Here is a 20632-nt window from a genome sequence, read left to right as displayed (position 1 = left end):
TCTCTAAGGCGGATGTGTTAACCTATTGCCTGCTGTGCTTCATGGACAACCCTTGCAGTGAGAGCTTCCAAAAATACTGACTTCTTAGTCTCTACTGCCTCAGTTCCCAATCCTGAATCACCCACTTTCTTACTCATTGTCAATGCTTCTTAGAAACCAAGCAAAAATGCTGATTTGGCACACTACAAATTAATTTTTCACAAAAATTTCATCTGGGCTCTTGGTCCTACTCAACTTACATTTGAATTCATTTTGGTTTTCTAGCCCATTCTTCATACCATCTTTTCTCAGCCTCCCACAACATCATTAACACTCTGGACATGTAACCTCACTTGCTACTTCATTGTAAAAATAGACAAGAATGAATATTTTCTTCCATCTCTGTCGCCTCGCAATATTTATGTTCTATCTCTGTTTCTCCCCTTTCCAGTGGGTTCCTGATTTTCTCACTGGCTTCCTCATCTAGGTCTTTGCTTCCTCAGATGTACACTGTGCTTTAGATGTTCAGCAAGTTCTGTTCTCTATTTTCAAAACTCACTTGACCTCATTGTCCTATCTCCCTACCAGCAAACTTGGCTTTTCTTCCACTCTTAGACACCAAGAATTAGTAGGTTTACCTGTTGTTTTTACTCTCTCAGAATCAACATTCTCTTTTTACACCTTTGTATCTGTCTCCCTTTCATCATTCAATTGAAGTCAAGCCCAGAAAGTCACCAGAAAACTCCTGAAAACCAAGTTAGCCTTTTCCCAGACTTCCTTCTTCTTTAACTATAGAATTTAGATTTGTTTAGGGAAAATCTTCTCATCCTATTGCTTTAATGCTAACTATACTAACCTCATCGTCTTTACCACTTTGCCAAATGTCTTCATCTCTAAGTTTCTTCCTTTCCATCCATACAAAAGTAGACATCCTTTAATATCCAATTCCTTTAATTAGATGCTAGTAATCCTTGTCCCATTTATCCAGTTGCACTTACTGTGTGGTTGCAATAGATGTCTTATTTTTCCTCCAGTATTCCTAATTGCTCAATTGATTGTATGAAGTTGATTGTATGATGGACCAGACCTGAGGAGTCATCCTAGTTTGCTTGTCTCCTAAATTCAAGTGGGCATCAAGTTTATAAATTTCTCCTCACCACTATCTCTGAAATCTGGACCATTGCCTTCTAGTTCCCCTGCCTTAGATAAGCATTTATTAGCATCTCTGCCATGGTTGCTGCAGTAGTCTCCTAACTGGCCTCTAAACCCTTTTCATCATTCCACTGATTCTTAGCGCTGCTTCTGGGGAGAGCTTTCCACATTACAAATCTAATTTTGTTAGTCCTTGACCTGAAATCTATCAGTGGCTTCATTAAAGGTAGGAATAAGATGAGAATTACCTTCTTCACTAGGATAATCAACATGGTTCTAAAAGGCATAGCCAATTAGTAGTAGAAGAAAATAAAATGATACATAAATATCTTTAAAAGGTAGAAATACTGGGGCGCCTGGGTGGCTCAGTGGGTTGGGGCCTCTGCCTTCGGCTCGGGTCATGATCCCAGGGTCCTGGGATCGAGCCCCACATCAGGCTTTCTGCTCAGTGGGGAGCCTGCTTCCCCCTCTCTCTCTCTGCCTGTCTCTCTGCCTGCTTGTGATCTCTGTCTGTCAAATGGCTAAATAAAATCTTAAAAAAAAAAAAAAAAGGTAGAAATACTGATGAAGGTATTCATATCAACTCCATATGATTGTCAGTGTTATAAACCAGAAAATCAACCTTCAACCTATTAAAAATTATGAGTTCAATAAGATCAGTAAAAATAAATGTGCAAAAATGAATACCATGTAGATGTCAGTAATCAGGTTAGAAAATAAAATGGGAACAATTACATTTGCATGGCAACAACTGTGTATGTATTTTTGTGTGATACACAGAGGAAAAATAATTTTTAATATGCAGAATTCTAGATAAAGAAATTATGTGTCTTTAATAAGGGACTTTTTAAAAATTTTTAAATTATTTTTATTAACATGTAATGTATTATTAGCCCCAGGGGTATACGTCCTGTGAATTTCCATGTTTACACACTTCACAGCATTCACCATAGCACATACCCTCCTCAATGTCCATAACCCAACCACCCTCTCCTAACCCCCTTCCCCCAGCAACCCTCAGTTTGTTTTGTGAGATTAAGAGTCTCTTATGGTTTGCCTCCCTCCCGATCCCATCTTGTTTAATGTTTTCTTTCCTTACCCCTCAAACCCCCCATGTTGCCTCTCAAATTCTTCATATCAGGGAGATCATATGATAGTTGTCTTTCTTTGATTGACTTATTTTGATCAGCATAATACCCTCTAGTTCCATCCATGTCATTGCAAATGGCAAGATTTCATTTCTTTTGATGGCTGCATAGTATTCCATTGTGTATATTTACCACATCTTCTTTATCCATTCATCTGTTGATGGACATCTACGTTTTTTCCATAGTTTGACTGTTGTGGACATTGCTGCTATAAACATTCGGGTGCACGTGCCCCTTCGGATTACTACATTTGTATCTTTAAGATACATACCCAGTAGTGCAATTCTGGGTCATAGGGTAGCTCTGTTTTCCAGAGTGATTGCACCAGTTTGCATTCCCGCCAACAGTCTAGGAGGGTTCCCCTTTCTCCGCATCCTTGCCACCATCTGTTGTTTCCTGACTTGTTAATTTTAGCCATTCTGACTGGTGTGCGGTGGTATCTCATTGTGGTTTTGATTTGTATTTCAATAAGGGGGCTTTTAAAAATTTAATTTAGTTGAGAGAGAATAAGCAGGAGGGGCAAAAGGAGGAGGAGAGAATCCCAAGAAGACTCCCTGCTGAGCAGGGAGCTGGAGGTAGGACTCAATTCCAGGACCCCCAGATCACAACCTGAGCCAAAATCAAGAATCAGATGCTTAACTGACTGAGCCACCCAGGTGCCCTGAGTCTGAATTTTTAATGTTGCTTTTAAGATTCACTATAATCTGTATTGCTTTCTAATTTTATTTCCCACCATCCCATTTAATCCCTCTGTTACATAGCAATTATATTTTTTTATTTGTCATCTCCTGTGTTTGCCACTGTTTCCTTCACTCTTCCCCACTTCTGCCTGGACAAAGTATTTCTGCCTTTCAGAGTCCAGTACAAGTTCTTCTCTTCCTTCTCTCCATTTATTTTTTGCTTCAATAAATATTTGAGCGCCAGCTCTGTGCCAGGAGATAGAGAGTAGATTAATGCAAACTACCTGATAGATATGTACTCAATAAATACTGAATGAATGAATGAATGAAAGAAAAGGATGTTTAGAATATCAGTCAACTCTTTCCTTCTTTTACTCAAAGCTCTATAATCATTGGGGCGCCTGGGTGGCTCAGTGGGTTAAGCCTCTGCCTTCGGCCCAGGTCATGATCTCAGGGTCCTGGGATCGAGCCCCGCATCGGGCTCTCTACTCAGCAGGGAGCCTGCTTCCCCCTCTCTCTCTGCCTGCCTCTCTGCCCACTTGTGGTCTCTTTCTCTCTCTGTCCAATAAAAATAAATAAAATCTTTAAAAAAAAAAAAAAAAAAAAAAAAAAAGCTCTATAATCATTAACACAATAAGCCATGTTCTTTATAGTCAGTTCCTCCTGGAAGTTGGATAGGTAAAACCTGTCCTTGCTTTAGCCCATAATTTAATACACTGCAACATAATAACTGGGCTGCCTTTTCCAAATTTAGAGTTGACTGTTAGGGATTTCTTTCATTCTCTCTTCATCCTTCTGCCTGTTCCTCTTGTTCATTTTTACTAAAAAGGCCATATGTCGTGCAGATAATAAAGTAAATTGAACAGGGGCACCTGGGTGGCTCAGTGGGTTAAAGCCTCTGCCTTCGGCTCAGGTCATGATCCCAGGGTCCTGGGATCGAGCCCCACATCGGACTCTCTGCTCATCGGGGAGCCTTCTTCCTCCTCTCTCTCTGCCTGCCTGTCTGCCTACTTGTGATCTCTGTCTGTTAAATGAATAAATAAAATCTTAAAGGAAAAAAAAAAAGTAAACTGAACAAATTTCCCAAGGGCGAAAGCAATTGTCCCCAAAATTGAGAGTGATAAGAAATTTCTATTTCATTTTTCAAGAAACCTTCATTATATTTTTAAAAGAATTGACATAGTGAGAAATTCATATTTCTAATTAGTGTACTTTTTCTTAAAACAGGAATGTTTGTTTTGCTGTTAAAAGTGAAAATGAAATAACTAAAAATTGAACTTATATGGAATTTTATCCTATTAGTTGTTCACTACCTAGAAGATAGAAGATTTCAAAAATAGTAACAAAATTCTGTCAAGATTTATAAGTAAAGAAATGTAACATTTTGACAAACCATTTTTCCTATAATGTTGGTAACTTTAATTCTGAGTTTTAATGAAAAGATTTGCATTTTGATGTGAGATTAAAGGAAATTCAAAGAGCATAGGGATGACATGTACTACAGCGGAGGCGTGCAGGTTATGGAATACATTTTCCACTTGAATATCCTTGGACAGAAGAAGTAGAGCCTGGAGAGTCCTGCTCTGTGGTATCCACGCGCACAGTCACGGTCGGGGAAGAGGGTCAAACAAGGTAGGCCTTGGCAACCAGCCCTCATGAAACCCTAGATGGGAGTTAGGCACGAGTCGGAGAAAAAGCCTGTCTCCAAAGATTAAGGGTTTCACCTGAGGAGTTACAGTGCAATTTAGTTGTTTTAAAGCTAGAACTTTCAGGTCTTTGTTTATTCTTATTTATTCTACAGCCTAGAGCACTTTCCTTCTCTCCAGTGTCTGTCCCCCACCACTCCCCGCCCCACCAAGCAATAGCAACACCAAATGCTGTCTGTCGGAGGCATCCTTCTCCTTTAAGCCACAGGTTAGATGATATTTCTTCCTGCATATATCCACTTTCCTCACATTTGGTTATAGTGACCCCCTACTTCTTTGGACCTTGTAATTCTTCTGTCATTTTCCACATTTCTCTGCATTGTAGCTGTCTATTTATCCATCTCTTTGCTGGACTCTAGATCTGTGGGGTCAGACACCAGCACCATCTTGTTTACTGTAGTGTCCTCGGTACCCACATGCTTCTGACAGAAGACATACTCGATAAATATTTGTTAAATAAATGGATGAATATAAATATGATTATATATATGAATTATGTTTTAGATAGCTTTGTAGTACAGAGGAATATTGGACTAAGAGCTTCTGGGATATAAAAGAAGGCTCCCTGTGAAATCTCTTTAAATAACATTCATGATGCTCAACAATCCTATATATTCTGCATTCCCATACATTCCCCATTCCCATACAACTTGTTGCCCTCACCTAGATCTCTGACTCACACCTGACCAGGTGCTCCTTACCACGGGTGAGACCCTACTCCAGAAAAGCTTTGGAGGAGGAAAACCACTGCTCATATCTGGATTCACTCACTCACTCATTCTTTCGTTCAACAGTATTTACTAAAGGTTTACTATACAAAACATGAGAATACAGGTTTAACCAAGATGTGTAATTGCTGAAAATCCTATTCAGGTTTAATTACACAAAAATGTTTACATCCATATGTGCATGTTGTTAGAGAAGAGAAACCATATTACCCAGTATGCTCTCACTTTCTCCCTAGTTACCATAAAGCCCAGAGCCTGATTTATTCTCTAAGTGTTGTGATGTGCTCAGCTCTGATGCCTGAAAGCTTTTGCTCCATTTGTTCCCTTTAAAACAGATATTTTCCCCTGAATCTGTATTTATTTGGCCCTGTGCATTAATCTATAAACCACTTAAGCCCATTTAGAACTCAGCGGGGTGCAAATATAAAATAAAAAAATAAATCAACTATTGGTTTTAATCATAGCTTACACAGCTTACATGATTAATAAAATTTTCTTATGTGTTTTATGTAGAAATTCTGGCTACTGCCTCACATAGAACAGGATCAGGAAGCTACACAAGCTTTGGGGGCAGGAAAGCTTCAGGAAGGGCTACTGTTCTCTGGAGATGGTTCAGTCATTTTTTTTTTTTTTTTCCTGAGTCCTCCCCCCAATTCACTATCTTCTACCATACATCGGCATACCAGATTTGAAACTTTTATTTCAAATAAATGTGAAACTATGGCATAAGATGTTTTCCATTATATTAATTGCAAATGAAACTCTTCTTTCTCCCCAAGAAAGGAAGAGAATTCTCCCTCAAGAATATTTGACTCCTAGTATATTTTGAGATGTTTATTTTAAAAACAGCCATATGAAGAATGACTTTTTATCTCTTGTAAAAACCACTCTTTTAGCACTGAATGACTTTTATAATGGCAGCATATTATATATTTCTTTTATAACCAGGGATGTGCTAGGAAAAACTTGATCTCTTCTGATGAACTGGTAAACTGATTGTGATATTTGCATTTCTTACATTATTGTTTGCTTTTTTTTTTTTTTAACCTTTGCTGCCGGGAGATGTAGAGCTCAATTTCATGCCCAATTTTAGCAATTATTCTTCGCTTTTTTCCCTAGTATAATTATCTGCCCATTCTCTCCATTTCATGTTTGTTTTTTTAAATGAAATGGCTTTTCTGTTACTGTGTCATCTCCTGTGAGAAAACAAGGGTTATTTTGTTCCACAGAAATACTGATTTCCCTGTTGAAGCAAATAAGCTATATCCCTGGATGGAGCTATGTTAAAGGATGGTTTTCAAAATAGCGATCATGACTCTCACATAAGTGTGTCATGAACATAAATGAACATAAATCCAGGATTTATGTAACTCATGAAAGATTTTACAGCTAGTTCCGAGGAACCAAAGAAAAGACAGAAACAGGCAATCCCTGAAGGCTGAAATGAACTTACCTCATAGGGCCAGAACTGGGCAATAGCCACAGGGCAATAAAATGTAATGTTTGGAATGATTTCTGGGGGACAAGGGGAAGCATCAGTTGCATCTCAACAGGATGACATTCGTTTGCAACTTTAATGGGTGAGAATCATTTGATTACTATCAGTTTTCTATAACTTACAGAGTTGTAAAATAATCCAGTCAAAGACAGGGAAAGGCATAGACCCCCACAGAATGAGGTAACCCTGTGGGGCCCTAGGACAAATTCCAGCATTTCACTGACACAACACCCAGCAGTCTTTTTGCTGATGGCAGTCTTTCAGTTTTTCCTGACAGCAAGGTCATGGGCAAAGAAGTGAGTCCCTGTGTGGGAGACTGAAACTGAGAAAGAGGATCTTCCATAGATGAGAAAGGAGACACTCTATTATCTCTTCTTCTCGATCCCGAGTCTGGCCTTGAAGGAGTCTTTGTAGCTAGGAGTATATCCCTGCAGATGGGACAGAAAGATGCCTTTTGTTGTGAAGAAGTAGGAGAGGAGCTAGGAAAGATTCCGCACTTTGTTTGACCAGCTGAAGAATGAGTCTGTCTCATCCTCTAAAGGAGATTGTTTATTTTCATGCCATTCACTGTGCTTCTCTTTCAGTCTTTTTGTTGATGTTTATTTTTAGACTTTTTTTTTTTAATGTCTTTCAGACTGGCCTCAGATGGGTAGTAGGGGACATTAAGATAGAGCCTCGTGTTTACTCTCAGTCACAGAATTAAGTGGGAAGCAGAGCCTGCCGAGGCCATGGAGCCCTGCCCACCATTGCCAGGGACCACACCACCATCTTTCCTTACCAGGAAGTCCACTGTGCCTATCTTAGAGAGTCGGGCACCTCTCTGTTAGTTTAGTAGAGCGCTTTACTTCTTATCTTATTATTATTATTTTTTTATCATAAGCTTTTTTAAACTTGTGGCACTAGCCAGAGTTTAGTTAATGAGTTAATGAAAAAATACTATTTGCATTAATTTGAATCAACTATTCATAATTATATATCATTGCAGTTTGAGGTCTTCTTGGTTTTACCAGTTAATTCCTAGATTTTGAACATTTGTTGATTCATTGGCCTTGATACTTGTTAGTTATTTAAGTTCTGAGTAAATAAGTCCTGAGTAAATAATGTATGGAAAGGTCTAGCACTTGAAAAAAATATATACACGGATGAGACAGGGGTAAATTAATATAATCTTTGTGTCCCATGATATAAACACTTCCAATGGCAGGATTAGGCAGATAATGAATGTCAGTTTGCCTTTTATGAGGCACTTTTTTCTGGTGGACAGACTCAACCAATTCTGGTTCTGGCTCCAGCTCTGCTACTTCAGTATGAACGTGAGAAACCATTATTCTCTGCAGTCTTAGTCTGCAAAATACATTCTTTGAGCTAATATTTATTGAGTCATTACTATGTTATAGCAAGACAGGGTCTGTGCCTTCAAGGAGCCGAAGACACACGTCAATAAATAAGTACAGCTGAATAGCCTAGGTGCTGTGAATGACTTCATAGAGGGAGTAATGCTTAGCCCAGTTCTTCAGAGAGAGGTATCCTCTCCAGGCAGAACAAGGCAAGGGGGATAGAGGCAGGGAGGGAGAAGAGAGGTGACTCAGGGGAGGGGATCGGTGAAAGGACAAGAGCACAGAGGCATGAACGAGAGTGTGTGAGCCCGGTGTGTGAGAGTGTGTGAGGCTGGTGCAGTAAGAAACAAAGAAGTAGGTAGCAATCAGATCTTGAAGAGTCTGGTGTTTAATGCTTATGTCTCTACTGCTCTCTCAGTGTGGATTGTGATCTAAAATACTGTTAGTGAGTGATAAGGAGTTAATGTGTTCAGATCAATATGAGTGGTTCTTGTACATGGTGACAGCCCGATAATTTGACTGTGCACTAAGACTATGAGTTCCTTTGTGAAACTCTGAGCCTTTTTAACCATTACAGGTAGGAAATAGAGTGCAAATAACTTCAGTCAAAATCTCTCTCATGCCACTTCATCCTTCATGTCACTGTCTACATTTTTGGATTTTTTTTTATTGTGAATAATTTCACACATATTATAAGTTAATAGAATAGGATAATGAACTTCTTCCTTTACCCAGCCTCAACAATTATCAACATCCTTGTTTTATTTATCCCTCTACTCATGACCCACCCCCATTCAGTTATTAGTGTCTTTATTATTCTTACTAGATTTAGGTATCAGTTATATACATCCAAATGTACAAGTCTTAGATCTGTGTTTTGACAGACAGGTACACTGTGCAATCTACACCCATCACAATATAGAACATTTGCCTCTTCCTCCAAACTTCTCTTCTATCTCTGTCCGGCCTCCCCCTAGTCCCACCTCAACCTCCAGCTGAAGAAACAAGACAAAACATTGCCCTGTTTGTTTTTTTGTTTTTTTTTGTTTTTTTTTAAATTTTTTTTATTTTATTTTAATAAACATATAATGTATTTTTATCCCCAGGGGTACAGGTCTGTGAATCGCCAGGTTTAGACATTTCACAGCACTCATCATAGCACATACCCTCCCCAATGTCCATTTCCCCACCACCCTCTCCCGTCCCCCCTCCCCCCAGCAACCCTCAGTCTGTTTCTTGAGATTGAGTCTTTTATGGTTTGTCTCCCTCCCAATCCCATCTTTTCATTTTTTCTTTTCCTACCTCCCCCCAACCCCCCCGCCTTGCATCTCCACTTCCTCATATCAAAGAGATCATATGATAGTTGTCTTTCTCCGATTGACTTATTTCGCTAAGCATGATACCCTCTAGTTCCATCCACGTCTTCGCAAATGGCAAGATTTCATGTCTTTTGATGGCTGCATAGTATTCCATTGTGTATATATACCACATCTTCTTTATCCATTCATCTGTTGATGGACATCTAGGCTCTTTCCACAGTTTGGCTATTGTGGACATTGCTGCTATAAACATTCGGGTGCACGTGCCTCTGCGGAGTACCACGTTTGTATCTTTAGGATATATACCCAGTAGTGCAATTGCTGGGTCATAGGGTAGCTCTATTTTCAGTTTTTTGAGGAACCTCCACACTGTTTTCCAGAGTGGTTGCACCAGCTTGTTTTTTTTTTTTAATCTTAGATGAAGTTTCGGCTGTTTTCAAACATATATGATGGAATGTCCTGTAAGTTACTCTTGTTTTTGGCTTCTTTCACTCAACGTAATGTCTGTGAGAGTCATCCCCATTGTTGAGCATATTGATAGCGCCCTCTGCGTGTTGCTCTGTAACGCTCCGCTGCAGGAATTTATTACAGTTTGTTACCTTCTCTTGTACAGGGAGATTTTGGTTGTTTCCCGGTTGTGCTATGGTGAATGACGTTGCTGTGAGCATTCTTGGTATGCATTGTTACATAAAGCCATTTTCATTTGTCTAAGATAAACCTCTAGAATCTAAAACTCAGTGGAATTACTGAGTTTAAAGATAGGTATATGGTTAACTTCATAGAAACAGCCAGTTTTCCAAAGTGGTTGTAGCAGCCGCGTGTGCAAGTTACAGCTGCCCGGCATCCCTGCTGACATTTGATATCGTCTGCCCTTGATTTTAGCCCTTCTCCTGAGTCCGTGGCCATATCATATTGTGGTTTTTATTTGCGTTTCCCTGGTGCCTAATGATGTTGAACATTTTATTTTTTTATCTGCTTATTGGTCATATATCTTTTTCTGTCTGTTAGTAAAGGCTTTTGCCTGTTTTTAATTTCGTTGTCTTTTCATTATTGAGTTACAGTTCTTTATGTTTTATTCTGGATACATGTTGTCAGATGCATTGGTTTTGAGAGCATTTCCTCCCATTCTGTGTCTTATCTATTTATTTTCTTAATGGTGTCTTTTGATGAGCAAAAGTTTTATTTTCAATTGCACCTAGCAAATTTTTGTGGGTAATGCCTTCTGTGTCCTGTCTAAAAAATCTTCACCTATCTTCAGATTGAGAATATATTCTATGTTTTCTTCTCAAAGCTTTATACATTTAGCTTTTAGATTTAGGTTCATGGCTCATCCCCCTGAAATTACTCTTTTTTTCTGGTGTGAAGTTGGGGCTGAGGATCATTTTTTCCCCCCATATGGATATCCATTTCTAGCACTATTAATTGTAAAGACCTCCTTTTCCCTGTTGAATTGTTTTGGTACATTGGATGAAAAGTGTGGAGTCTATTCCTGAACTCTGTTCTGTTCCTTGATCTACTTGTATATCCTTATACCAACATTGCACTGTTTTGATTACTACAATTTTATGGTTAGTCTTGAATCAGATAGTAAGTATAAGTACATTTTCGCTGTTCCTTTTCAAGATTCTTTAGGCTATTCTAGGTCCTGGGCATTTCCAAATAAACTTTAAAAGTCACCTTGTCCATTTTTATTAAAAAGCCTGCTGAGATCATGAATTATTTATAAATTTTGTGGGGGAGAATTAAATTTGGAACATTATTGAAACTTTGAACATATTTCCTCATTTATTTAGGCCTCTTCAATTTCTCTGAGCAGTGTTTTTGTTTTTAGTGTGGCTGTTTTGCATGTCTTTTATTAAATGTGTTACTAAGTACTTTGTTATTTGATGCAATTGATTTTTTTTAAGATTTTATTTATTTATTTGATGGGGGTGGGGGAAGGGAGGAGAGCATAAGTAAGGGGAGTGGGAGAGGAAGAAGCAGGGTTGATCCCAGGACTCCAGGATCATGACTTGAGCTGAAGGCAGACCCTTAACTAACTGAGCCACCCATGTGCCCCTACTATTGATTTTATATATTAATCTTAGACTCTGAGACATTGCTATACTCACAAACTTTTTAACACCCCGTTCCTGAGCACCATGGCCTTTCCTCCCTTCATGTTTTTATGACTTTAGACTTGAATGTCTTTGTCACCCATGTGTGCCCCTAAAGAGGGCCAGGGTGGATACCACAGCATTTCTAAAGACTTCTGATACCACCCGACTTGGATTTAGATAGTCTCTCCTCTGAGAGTCTCTATTAGAGCACTTCCCACCACAGGTCTTGAACGAACCATTCTGTGAAGGCAAGAGCTGTACTTTATCTCCTTTCTGTCCCCACCATATCTAGCATGGTGCCTTGCTTCCCAGTTTTTTCATTTATCTTGAGATATATAGGGATGATGTACTTCTGGGGTGAGGTGCGACTGTGGTGAGGTTGTGGTGAGGCAGGAAATCCTTGCAGGCAGTTTCCATCAGTTGGAAACAATCCCTGAAGTGTATCCTTAAGAGGGAAAGTACACTTTCTTCCTATTTAAAATAACATTTACCAGGGGCACCTGGGTGGCTCAGTGGGTTAAAGCCTCTGCCTTCGGCTCAGGTCATGATCCCAGGGTCTTGGGATGGAGCCCCGCATCGGGCTCTCCGCTCAGCGGGGAGCCTGCTTCCCTTTCTCTCTCTGCCTGCCTCTCTGCCTACCTGTGATTTCTGTCTGTCAAAAAAATAAATAAAATCTTAAAAAATAATAATAATAAAATAAAATAACGCTTACCAGTGTGTGATCTGCTTCCACTCTCAATGACTTCAGCTTTTGCTGCCGACCCTGAATGTTTGTAAATTATGCTTCTTACTTCCTTTTTGTTTTCTAGGTGGCTGATTGTGCTTGGGATGAAACAATAAAGATATATGATCCTGTTTGCCTTACTATGCCTGCTTGAGATGGACTCCCCCAGTCAGAAGCAAAGGAGACTGGCTGAGAGCTACTTAACAGGAAATAAATTAACTATCGATAACATAGATATTATGCTTTTATGAGCTATTCAGATTTCAAATTTTAAAAATTTACCCTGGAATCATTTTGAGGCAGCTGATAAAGACTTTGGTTCACAATTTAAGCCTGGTACATAAGCCATATTTCTTAAAATCCCAAGGAATAATTGATGTTCTAGTACCTCTTGTAGTGTCAATTGAAATGTGATCTCTGTATTGTGAAATGGATTAAAATATGGGAGATCTGTAGATTATATTGATAGTGATATATTTCATTTTTAATTTGTCATTTTTGATGTAAAATATAATCACTGCTGTTGGTAAAAATTACAATAAACTATATCTCTTGATTACTTGTGATTTTATGACATCCTAGCAAGGTTGCTTTTTCTAATATAGTATATATATATATATATGAATACAATACTGTTTATCATATAGAGGTATCTGTGGTTCAGTAACAGCACTGTAATATAGATTTGATTTATTCAGCAGTATTTACTGAGCATCTGCTATGTTCTGAATGAGATTATCTCAAGGACTGGTGGCATGTTTTAAGAACATGGAATGCTGTGAGTTAAAAGCTTCCATGTTTTTTACATTTATTCATATCTTTTTAGATGTTACAACCTCACCCTATATTTCTCTCTTCCTACTTCTCTATTATCAATTAAAAAAAAAAACAAAAACCGGTCACTGGGCAAAAAGTCTTAGGTCCTATTAATAAGTTTCAAGCAGTTACCCTTGAAACTATCCTAAGTAATGCCATAAACCCTGCTCAGTCAGTACCTCCCTAAATCTCCTTGAAAAATCCCTAAGTGCAAATGACCTGTAAAAAAAAAACCCAAATATGTGGAAAGGGAAAAATTAGTAAAACAACTTTGCATAACATTTATATTTTTATATAATATTATAATAAAATATAAATGGTATAAATTGTTATTTTTAACAAGTTTTTGAGAATTTTACAGAGCAAAATATATTTGTAGTAACGCAACAAAAATTAGAATATATGTATATTGTTGAATGTATGTATTTACATTACATATTTGTCTATTTGTCCCAGAAAAAGAAAAATTGACAGCTTACAACATACAAAAACAAGACCACATAAGAGATAGAACAAAAGGAGCAGAAAGTGAAGCCATGAGTGGGACTTGAACATCTGTGCCCCAGAGTCCTAGAAAGTTGCTCCCAGCAGCAAAAATGGGAAGCCTGGTTGAGTACACAATTCAGCGCCCAAGACCTAACAGCAAGGACTTTGTCCTGTCGCAGGCATGGCCCTAGTACCACACCTGGTGCATAGAAGGAGCTCAAGAAATTTTTGTTACATGAGTGAATGCACTCAGGGAAAAGTACAACTCTTTTTAGTTCTTAGACCAATCAATACAAATTGTTTTGGGAGAGGACACAACTGTTATAACGTGAGTATAATGTAAGGATCACATGGTGGGACACATCCTTAGGGCCGTCATGATGATAAGGCCAATGGAGCTGTTTCTTGGTTCCTTCCAGAACAAGAGGCATCACACCAAGCGCAGTTCAGTAAAAGCAGGTTCCCAGTGGGGGTCTTCTAGCAGCTGGATTTATCACAGACCGTTAAAAAGACATCACCCAGGGTCCATTTACAATGAAACAAAATTACTTACTTTCCTTTGAGAATGCCAGAGATTTTATTAAAATAATCTATCATGTATCTTTTGAAACACATACTTGTGATATAAAAACTAACCTCTCTCTTGATTTTCACTACCCCCCTCAATTTTGAGGAAGTGAGAGACATCTGGAACCCTAACTCCATAATACTTAACTCAGGTTCTTGGAGTTCCTCATTATGAAAGAGTGCGGATGAATGTTTATCCAGTGGGTTCCCTGGGGCTAGAATTGGAAAACTAGAAGGCAAGGTGCTGGATTCTCTCCTGGAAGAGAATTCTGAAGATTTTTAAATTCTTCGTAGTTCCCAAGCCAAGCAGCTTCAGGACAGCATTGGTCTCTTGGCCAGTGAGCTCTTAGCTTACCTCCTGCCTGCCTCTCTAACTTCTGTGATCTGGGCACAATAGGAGATGATTTCTGTATGTTACTCCTTTTGATTTATATAACGGCCCTGCAAGGAAGCCCTCCCAGTTTTGTAGACAAAGAAGGTGGTTCTCAGGAGTCTAGGAGCCAACAAATACAGAGTTGGAATGTGAACTCTGCTGTGACTGGATCTGAAGTCTAAATTGCTAAGAAGCTGACCCTGGGTGTGGAGCGACCCTACCAAGGTATGTCACCCCCAGAAGATCCAGGCTGGGAGCCTACTGTCTCTTATACCTCTTGCACTTTATAACTGACCAACTTGGCTATCATTTGGCTCTTCCCAAAAAGAACTCATTAATTTCTTAGCAGGCCTCTTCTTGAGTGAGACATGTTTTTTACTTACATGTATTTACTGAAAACTTCCAAATATGTATCTCCTGCCTCCCCCACCCAGCTCTCCCATAGCCTTTGTGCTCATTTTCTTCTAAAACACACTGGTCTTGCTCCCTAACGGACTCCTCTGGCCAACGCTTTCTCATTTGTTGCCAGTACTGTCCACCCAGGGGCTCAAGCTAAAGGTTTAAATACCATTCTTGTTCCTTCCCTTTTGCCCACCTCTCTACTCCAAGACGCATGACATAAGTCCTGCCCCTTGAGCCCCCCAAGTATGTCTCCATTCTGTCTCCTCCCTTCAATCCAACCACCACTGCCCTGATTCAAGCCATTATTAAGTTTTCTCTGTACGATCCCAGCAGACAGTCCCTTCCTAAATGAGGGGTCTGTTTCTAGTTTTGTGCCCTCAGAGCCATCCTCTCCAACACAGCTGCTGGAGACAGATCTAAAAATGTGATCTGATTACATCAATTTGAGTGTAAAACCTTACTCTGCGTATAGGATCGCCTATAGGAAAAGTTCAAGCTCATTAATCAGACGGCTGTGGTCCTTTGGGGCTAGCCCCTGCCTCTCTAAGCAGCATTGCTTCCCTCCATGTGATGACCTACTTTGTGCTCCACAACATGGCTGTGCTCACAGACTCCCCGTATAAATAATGCAAGTTTTCATTTCTGTCTTTGTCCAAGGTAGTCCACATTCCTGGTTTGCCCTGCTCTCGGCTCACTAAATTGTTATTTCTTTTTGATTGAAGGATAGTTGATGCAAAATGTTACATTAGTTTCAGGTATACATTGGTTTGACAAATTCTTACCCCTCATTTGAAAGTTATGAGAAATGACTAAAGAAAAAGACTGATAACATACAAAAATTAAAATAGTGAAATATACCATTAGCAAAGCTAAGATAGAGTGGAAGTTATATTTGCAATGTATGTAACAAATTAATAGCCATAATTTATAAAGAGCTCTCTAAAAATCACTTAAAATGATCAAACATAAAGGTGGACAAAGGAGGGGCGCCTGGGTGGCTCAGTGGGTTAAAGCCTCTGCCTTCAGCTCAGGTCATGATCCCAGGGTCCTGGGATGGAGCCCCGCATCAGGCTCTCTGTTCAGCGGGAGCCTGCTTCCCCCACCCCCCACCGCCCGCCTGCCTCTCTGCCTACTTGTGATCCCTGTCTGTCAAATAAATAAATAAAATCTTTAAAAAAAAAGGTGGACAAAGGATATCAATAGATAATTAACAGCTGTAAAATGCAAATGTTTACAACCCTTCAAAAAAAGTGCCCAGATTTTGTCTAATAGACCACAAAGAAATGCAAATTAAAATAAGAGTCCATTGTTTTTGTTGTTGTTTGGTTTGGCATTTTTTTTTGGTTTGTTTTTTGTTCTTTTGCTTATCAGTTTGGCAAACACTAAAATACTGATAATATTAAGTTAACATGAGAGCACTGTTGGGGCACCTGGCTGGTTCAGTTGGTTGAGTGTCCAACTCTTGATTTCAGCTCAGGTCATGATCTCAGGGTGGTGAGATGAATCCCCTGGGCAGGCTCTGCACTTGAGGGGAGTCTGCCTGAGTTTCTCTCTCCCTCTCCCGCTGCCCCCCCCCCCGCCACAACCCTACTAAAGGGCCCTCTCCATGTTCATGCTCTCTTTTGCTCTAAAGTAAATAAATAAATCTTTAAAAAAAAAAAGCGGGGGCGGGGGGAGAGCACTGTTATACACCTGTTTGGAAGGCAGTTTGGCAGTGAAGATTTAAATGACTCAGCAGTTCCAGTTCTAGAATTCCCTGTCTGTATGTTCCCACCCCAAATAGGTACAGAGAATGTAAGAACAAATGTCCAAGGGTATTCATTACATAATTGTTTGGTGACATCTAGATGCCTGTCTACAGAAGAAAGGTTATACTGTGGAATAATCATCAAAAAGAATAAGGTAGAACTATGTGTCCCGATATGAAAATAAATACATTGTTATCAATAGGTGTATGAATTACCTATTTCTATATAATAAGCACCCCAAAACACAGCAGCTTAAAATAACAGACATTTATTTTAGAGTTTCCGTAGGTCAGGAACCCAAGGGTGACTTAGCTGAGTGGTTCTGGCTCCAGTTTTGTCATGAACAGCACGGGGAAGCTGTGACCTGGGGCTGTAGGTATCCGAAGCTCCACTGGGGCTAAAGGATAAGCTTCCAAAGTCATTCACATGGTTGTTAGCAGGCATCCACCATGTGGGACCCTACACAGGTTGCCTGAGTGTCTCTATAATATGGCATCTGGCTTCCTCCAGGCTGAGCTGACAGAAAGTTCAAGATGGAAGCTTCAGTCTTTTATAAACTAATCTCAGCGAGCGATGCCATCACTTCTGCTATGTCTAGTTGGTCATACAGACCAGCCCTGGTGTGATGTAGGAGGGATTGACCAAAGGTGTAACTATGAGGAAGTACTGATCTTGGAGGCTAACCCACCACAATATGCTTTTTAAAATAGTAAATTATACACAAATAGGAAGATGTCCTAATTTTATCATTTTTTTAAAAGGGGGATTATTATGTATACATAGATATGTAAGAAGAACTTAAAGTTTTGCACCAGGAGCCAGCTCTGTGTAGTGGTGTTGGTGTGGGGATGGGGGTGAGGGATCTTGAAGTTAGCATGTTCTGTTACTATTCTAAAGTTTGTTTCTTTTTACATACTATAATAAGAATGGGTTATGTTTGCAATTAAAAAATAATGAAATAAGACCATATTTCCTTCTCCAGGATGTCTTGAGAAAGCTGATTTTATTGTCCTATTTATTGCTCCCCTGTTTCTGACAGGAGGCCCCACTGTGGCATAAGCATCATTGTGTTGCCTCACCTCCACCTGTGAATCCCTAAGAACTGAGATGAGTGCTCATCTTTGAATTCTCCGTGGCTAACCACCTGCCTGGCCCCAAATACTCACTCTGTATGTTTGCCAAATGAATGAACTAAAGGATTTACTTAATGCCATCAATATGTATTAAGTAGCTCCAAAGATAATGGAGCTTGATACCAGTAGGTCAAATAGCTTTTTGACCTTCAGATCTACATTCTTGTTCAATTAACCTTGCTAAACATAGTATTCTTGTTTTTCCCATTTTTCTTTAGGAGCTGATCTAGTAATTGGTGTGGGAGATGGTACTAATTTTTTTAAATGAAAGCCCTAATGGAAAAGAATTATATGCAATATAGTGGAGAAAATTAATTGTTTCATGCCAATGTAGGTTTCCAGTATTAAGCTAAATTTTCTTGCCTAAATGAGAAGGGTAAGATAGCTGAATCAGCCCCAAATCTTTTACCTAATGTTAGGATCACAAATGGAAGCAATTATAATTGCTGGCAGAAATGAATCATTCCAAAACTAGGTCTATGCAGACAGTTCTTTATTGTGTTCACTTAAGGTGGCTTTATTGGAATGGTCCCCAGAAGCAGAGATTATGTGCTGATTTCTTTGAAAAGTTAATCTTCAAGTTTTTTAAAAATCTGAGTATACTTTGTTTATATGCTTATACCACACACATACATGTAATGTTACTTCAGACCCCATTTCCTAAAGAGAGAACATCACTTGAAAAACAGTCCATGAACCAGCCAACAGTGCGTAACCATAACTGTTAGCAACAAAAACGAAGAATTTCCCAGGGAACCAGACAACCGGGTTTTGGTAAATTGCTTTCCAGTGTTATTCCTGGAAAGCTGACACACTGAGCCATTTGCAAACATTTTCTTGAGTGTCCACCTGAGGGGGGCAGGGCGGTGGCCCTACTAGGCCCAGGGCCAGACTGGTTGAAACCTAGATCTCTCCCACCAACGTGATCTCCTAGCACATGCAAAGCTGGCCCTGAATAAGGACTGCAGTGATGCTGCCAGTCTCTGGTGGAAATTATTTTTCTGCTCTGGTAAAAATAATCGCGGGCTGGAAGTGTCACAGAGAAAACAAAACAATCACTAAAGAAACGGTTGGTGTATATTCGTGCAGCAGATAAGGGTTAGGAGGTTGGGATCCCCATGGGAGTGGGTGGCTAGGAAAAGTGAACGGAAGGGAGAGGTGGTGCGCAGCAATTTCAAGCTCTCTTCCTCGCTCCCAAACCCTGGCCAAGTCCATAATTTTAAAGCAGCACGAAAACTCAATGTGTCCGGCTTTTAGCGGCGACCTCGGCTGAACGAACCCCTTTGCTGAGTTGCCGCGTCCGGGCGTTACTTTCCAGGGAACGAAATTCAGACCGAAGGGTCACAGAAGCTTTGTGCACGTAGAAAATAAGAATTTCCTTTTTCTTTTAGCCAGATGGAAGGTAAACTGCTCTCAAGTTCTGCAGGGGCCCCGGGAGGTAAGAGGTAGGCTTTGCTCCCCAAAGCCGCCAACGACAGCCCGGCAGGCTGCGGTCGGTTCCCGAGGTTCCAGAGAAAGCTACACCTAGTCTCGGCGCGGTCTTGGCTGGGGGTTCCTGCCCACGCTACGCCCTCCCTCCCCCCCATCCCTGGCAACGCACCGCCCTGCACCTCCCAGCGTGGCCAGTCGCTCCCCGCCCACCCCTAGGACACTGTCGCCCCGGCGATCCACCAGATCAGTGGAAGGTTCTCCCTCCAGAGGCTTAAGCTTCTGCTTTTATGCTTATTTCACATCCTTACCCCACTTGGAACGTGTGTCCCAGGCTCCGCAGTCCGGCGGGGCCACGGAGCCCCCACCCCCGAAACTCCCCCAGAGCCACGCGAGTCATCCCAGTTGCCTCCCTGAAAAGCGCACGGACTGGGGAGCGCGTTGCCCGCTACGGGAAGAGGCCAGCGTTGGCGCCCTAAAGCACGCCGGGGAGGCGTCCAGGGGCGGTGGGTTTCTCCAATGTGAGGGCGCGGGCGCCCAAGCATCAGGGAGCCCCACAGCCCTCTGGAACCGACTTTTACCCCTCTCCTGGCCGGCAGCTGGACAAGGTCCCGCGGCTGTGCCAGTAGGGGCGGCGAACAGAAAAGCCTCTGAAGCTCGAGGAGGGAGGGGCAAGGTTGGGGCCGAGGGTGCTGTCACTTGTTGCCGCTAATAAGCTTGACCCTGGAGCGCTGTTGTTTCCACAGTCTTTAGCTGTGCCCGGGATCCCCCACCCCACTCTCCTGGGCTCGGAGCTGGAAGGAAGAGGCCAGCGCGAGCGGCTGACATTGCGGTAGGAGAGGGGAGGGCGCCCGGAGAGCCCGCCCGGATGGGCGCTGGGGTGCCGGAGAGGTGCGAGTGGGGTCCGGCTAGGTGCAGCTGCCCGGGCTTCCAGGTGCAGAGCGTCCGCCCTGACTGGGCAACCGCGCGGGACACAACCCATCGCAGTTCGTCACATACTTACAAATCGCTGTCGCTAGGTTTCCCGCCACTCCTCTCAGACCAGCCCCCCCGCCCCGCCACTTTTCGGAGTCCCCCGCCCTCATCGCTGCCTCCCGGGAGCTGCGGGGCAGTCGGACGCGGAGCCGCGGAGCCGCGAGGACGCCTGGCTGGAGGTGCCCTCTGCAGCGAGCCGGCGCCCCTTGCCCTTCGCCGCGGGGTTGGGCGGTCACCCCCGCCGCCCTCGCTCTGCCGCTCGCGGCTCTCTTCCCAGCTCTCCTCCCGCAGGTCCCGGAGCTCCGCCACCACCGGGTGCGGCGCGGCAGGCGCG

At 41.4% G+C, this 20632-nt stretch overlaps 1 protein-coding gene across 1 annotated transcript in view; it reads left to right on the top strand.

Moving 5' to 3' along the window:
- Positions 1-12926, top strand: part of PEX7 (peroxisomal biogenesis factor 7) — a 91134-nt gene extending 78208 nt beyond the window's left edge. Inside the window, exon 10 of the mRNA XM_080805629.1 lies at positions 12456-12926. Coding sequence (XP_080661755.1) covers positions 12456-12524 — 69 coding nt within the window. The 3' untranslated portion in view covers positions 12525-12926. The remainder of the gene's footprint in view (positions 1-12455) is intronic.
- The last annotated feature ends 7706 nt before the right edge of the window (positions 12927-20632 follow it).

Source organism: Martes martes (assembly GCF_963455335.1).
Source record: "Martes martes genome assembly, chromosome: 6".
NCBI lineage: Eukaryota > Metazoa > Chordata > Mammalia > Carnivora > Mustelidae > Martes > Martes martes.
Note: the sequence above shows the minus strand (reverse complement) of the source record. Positions and strands in the feature narration are given on the sequence as shown.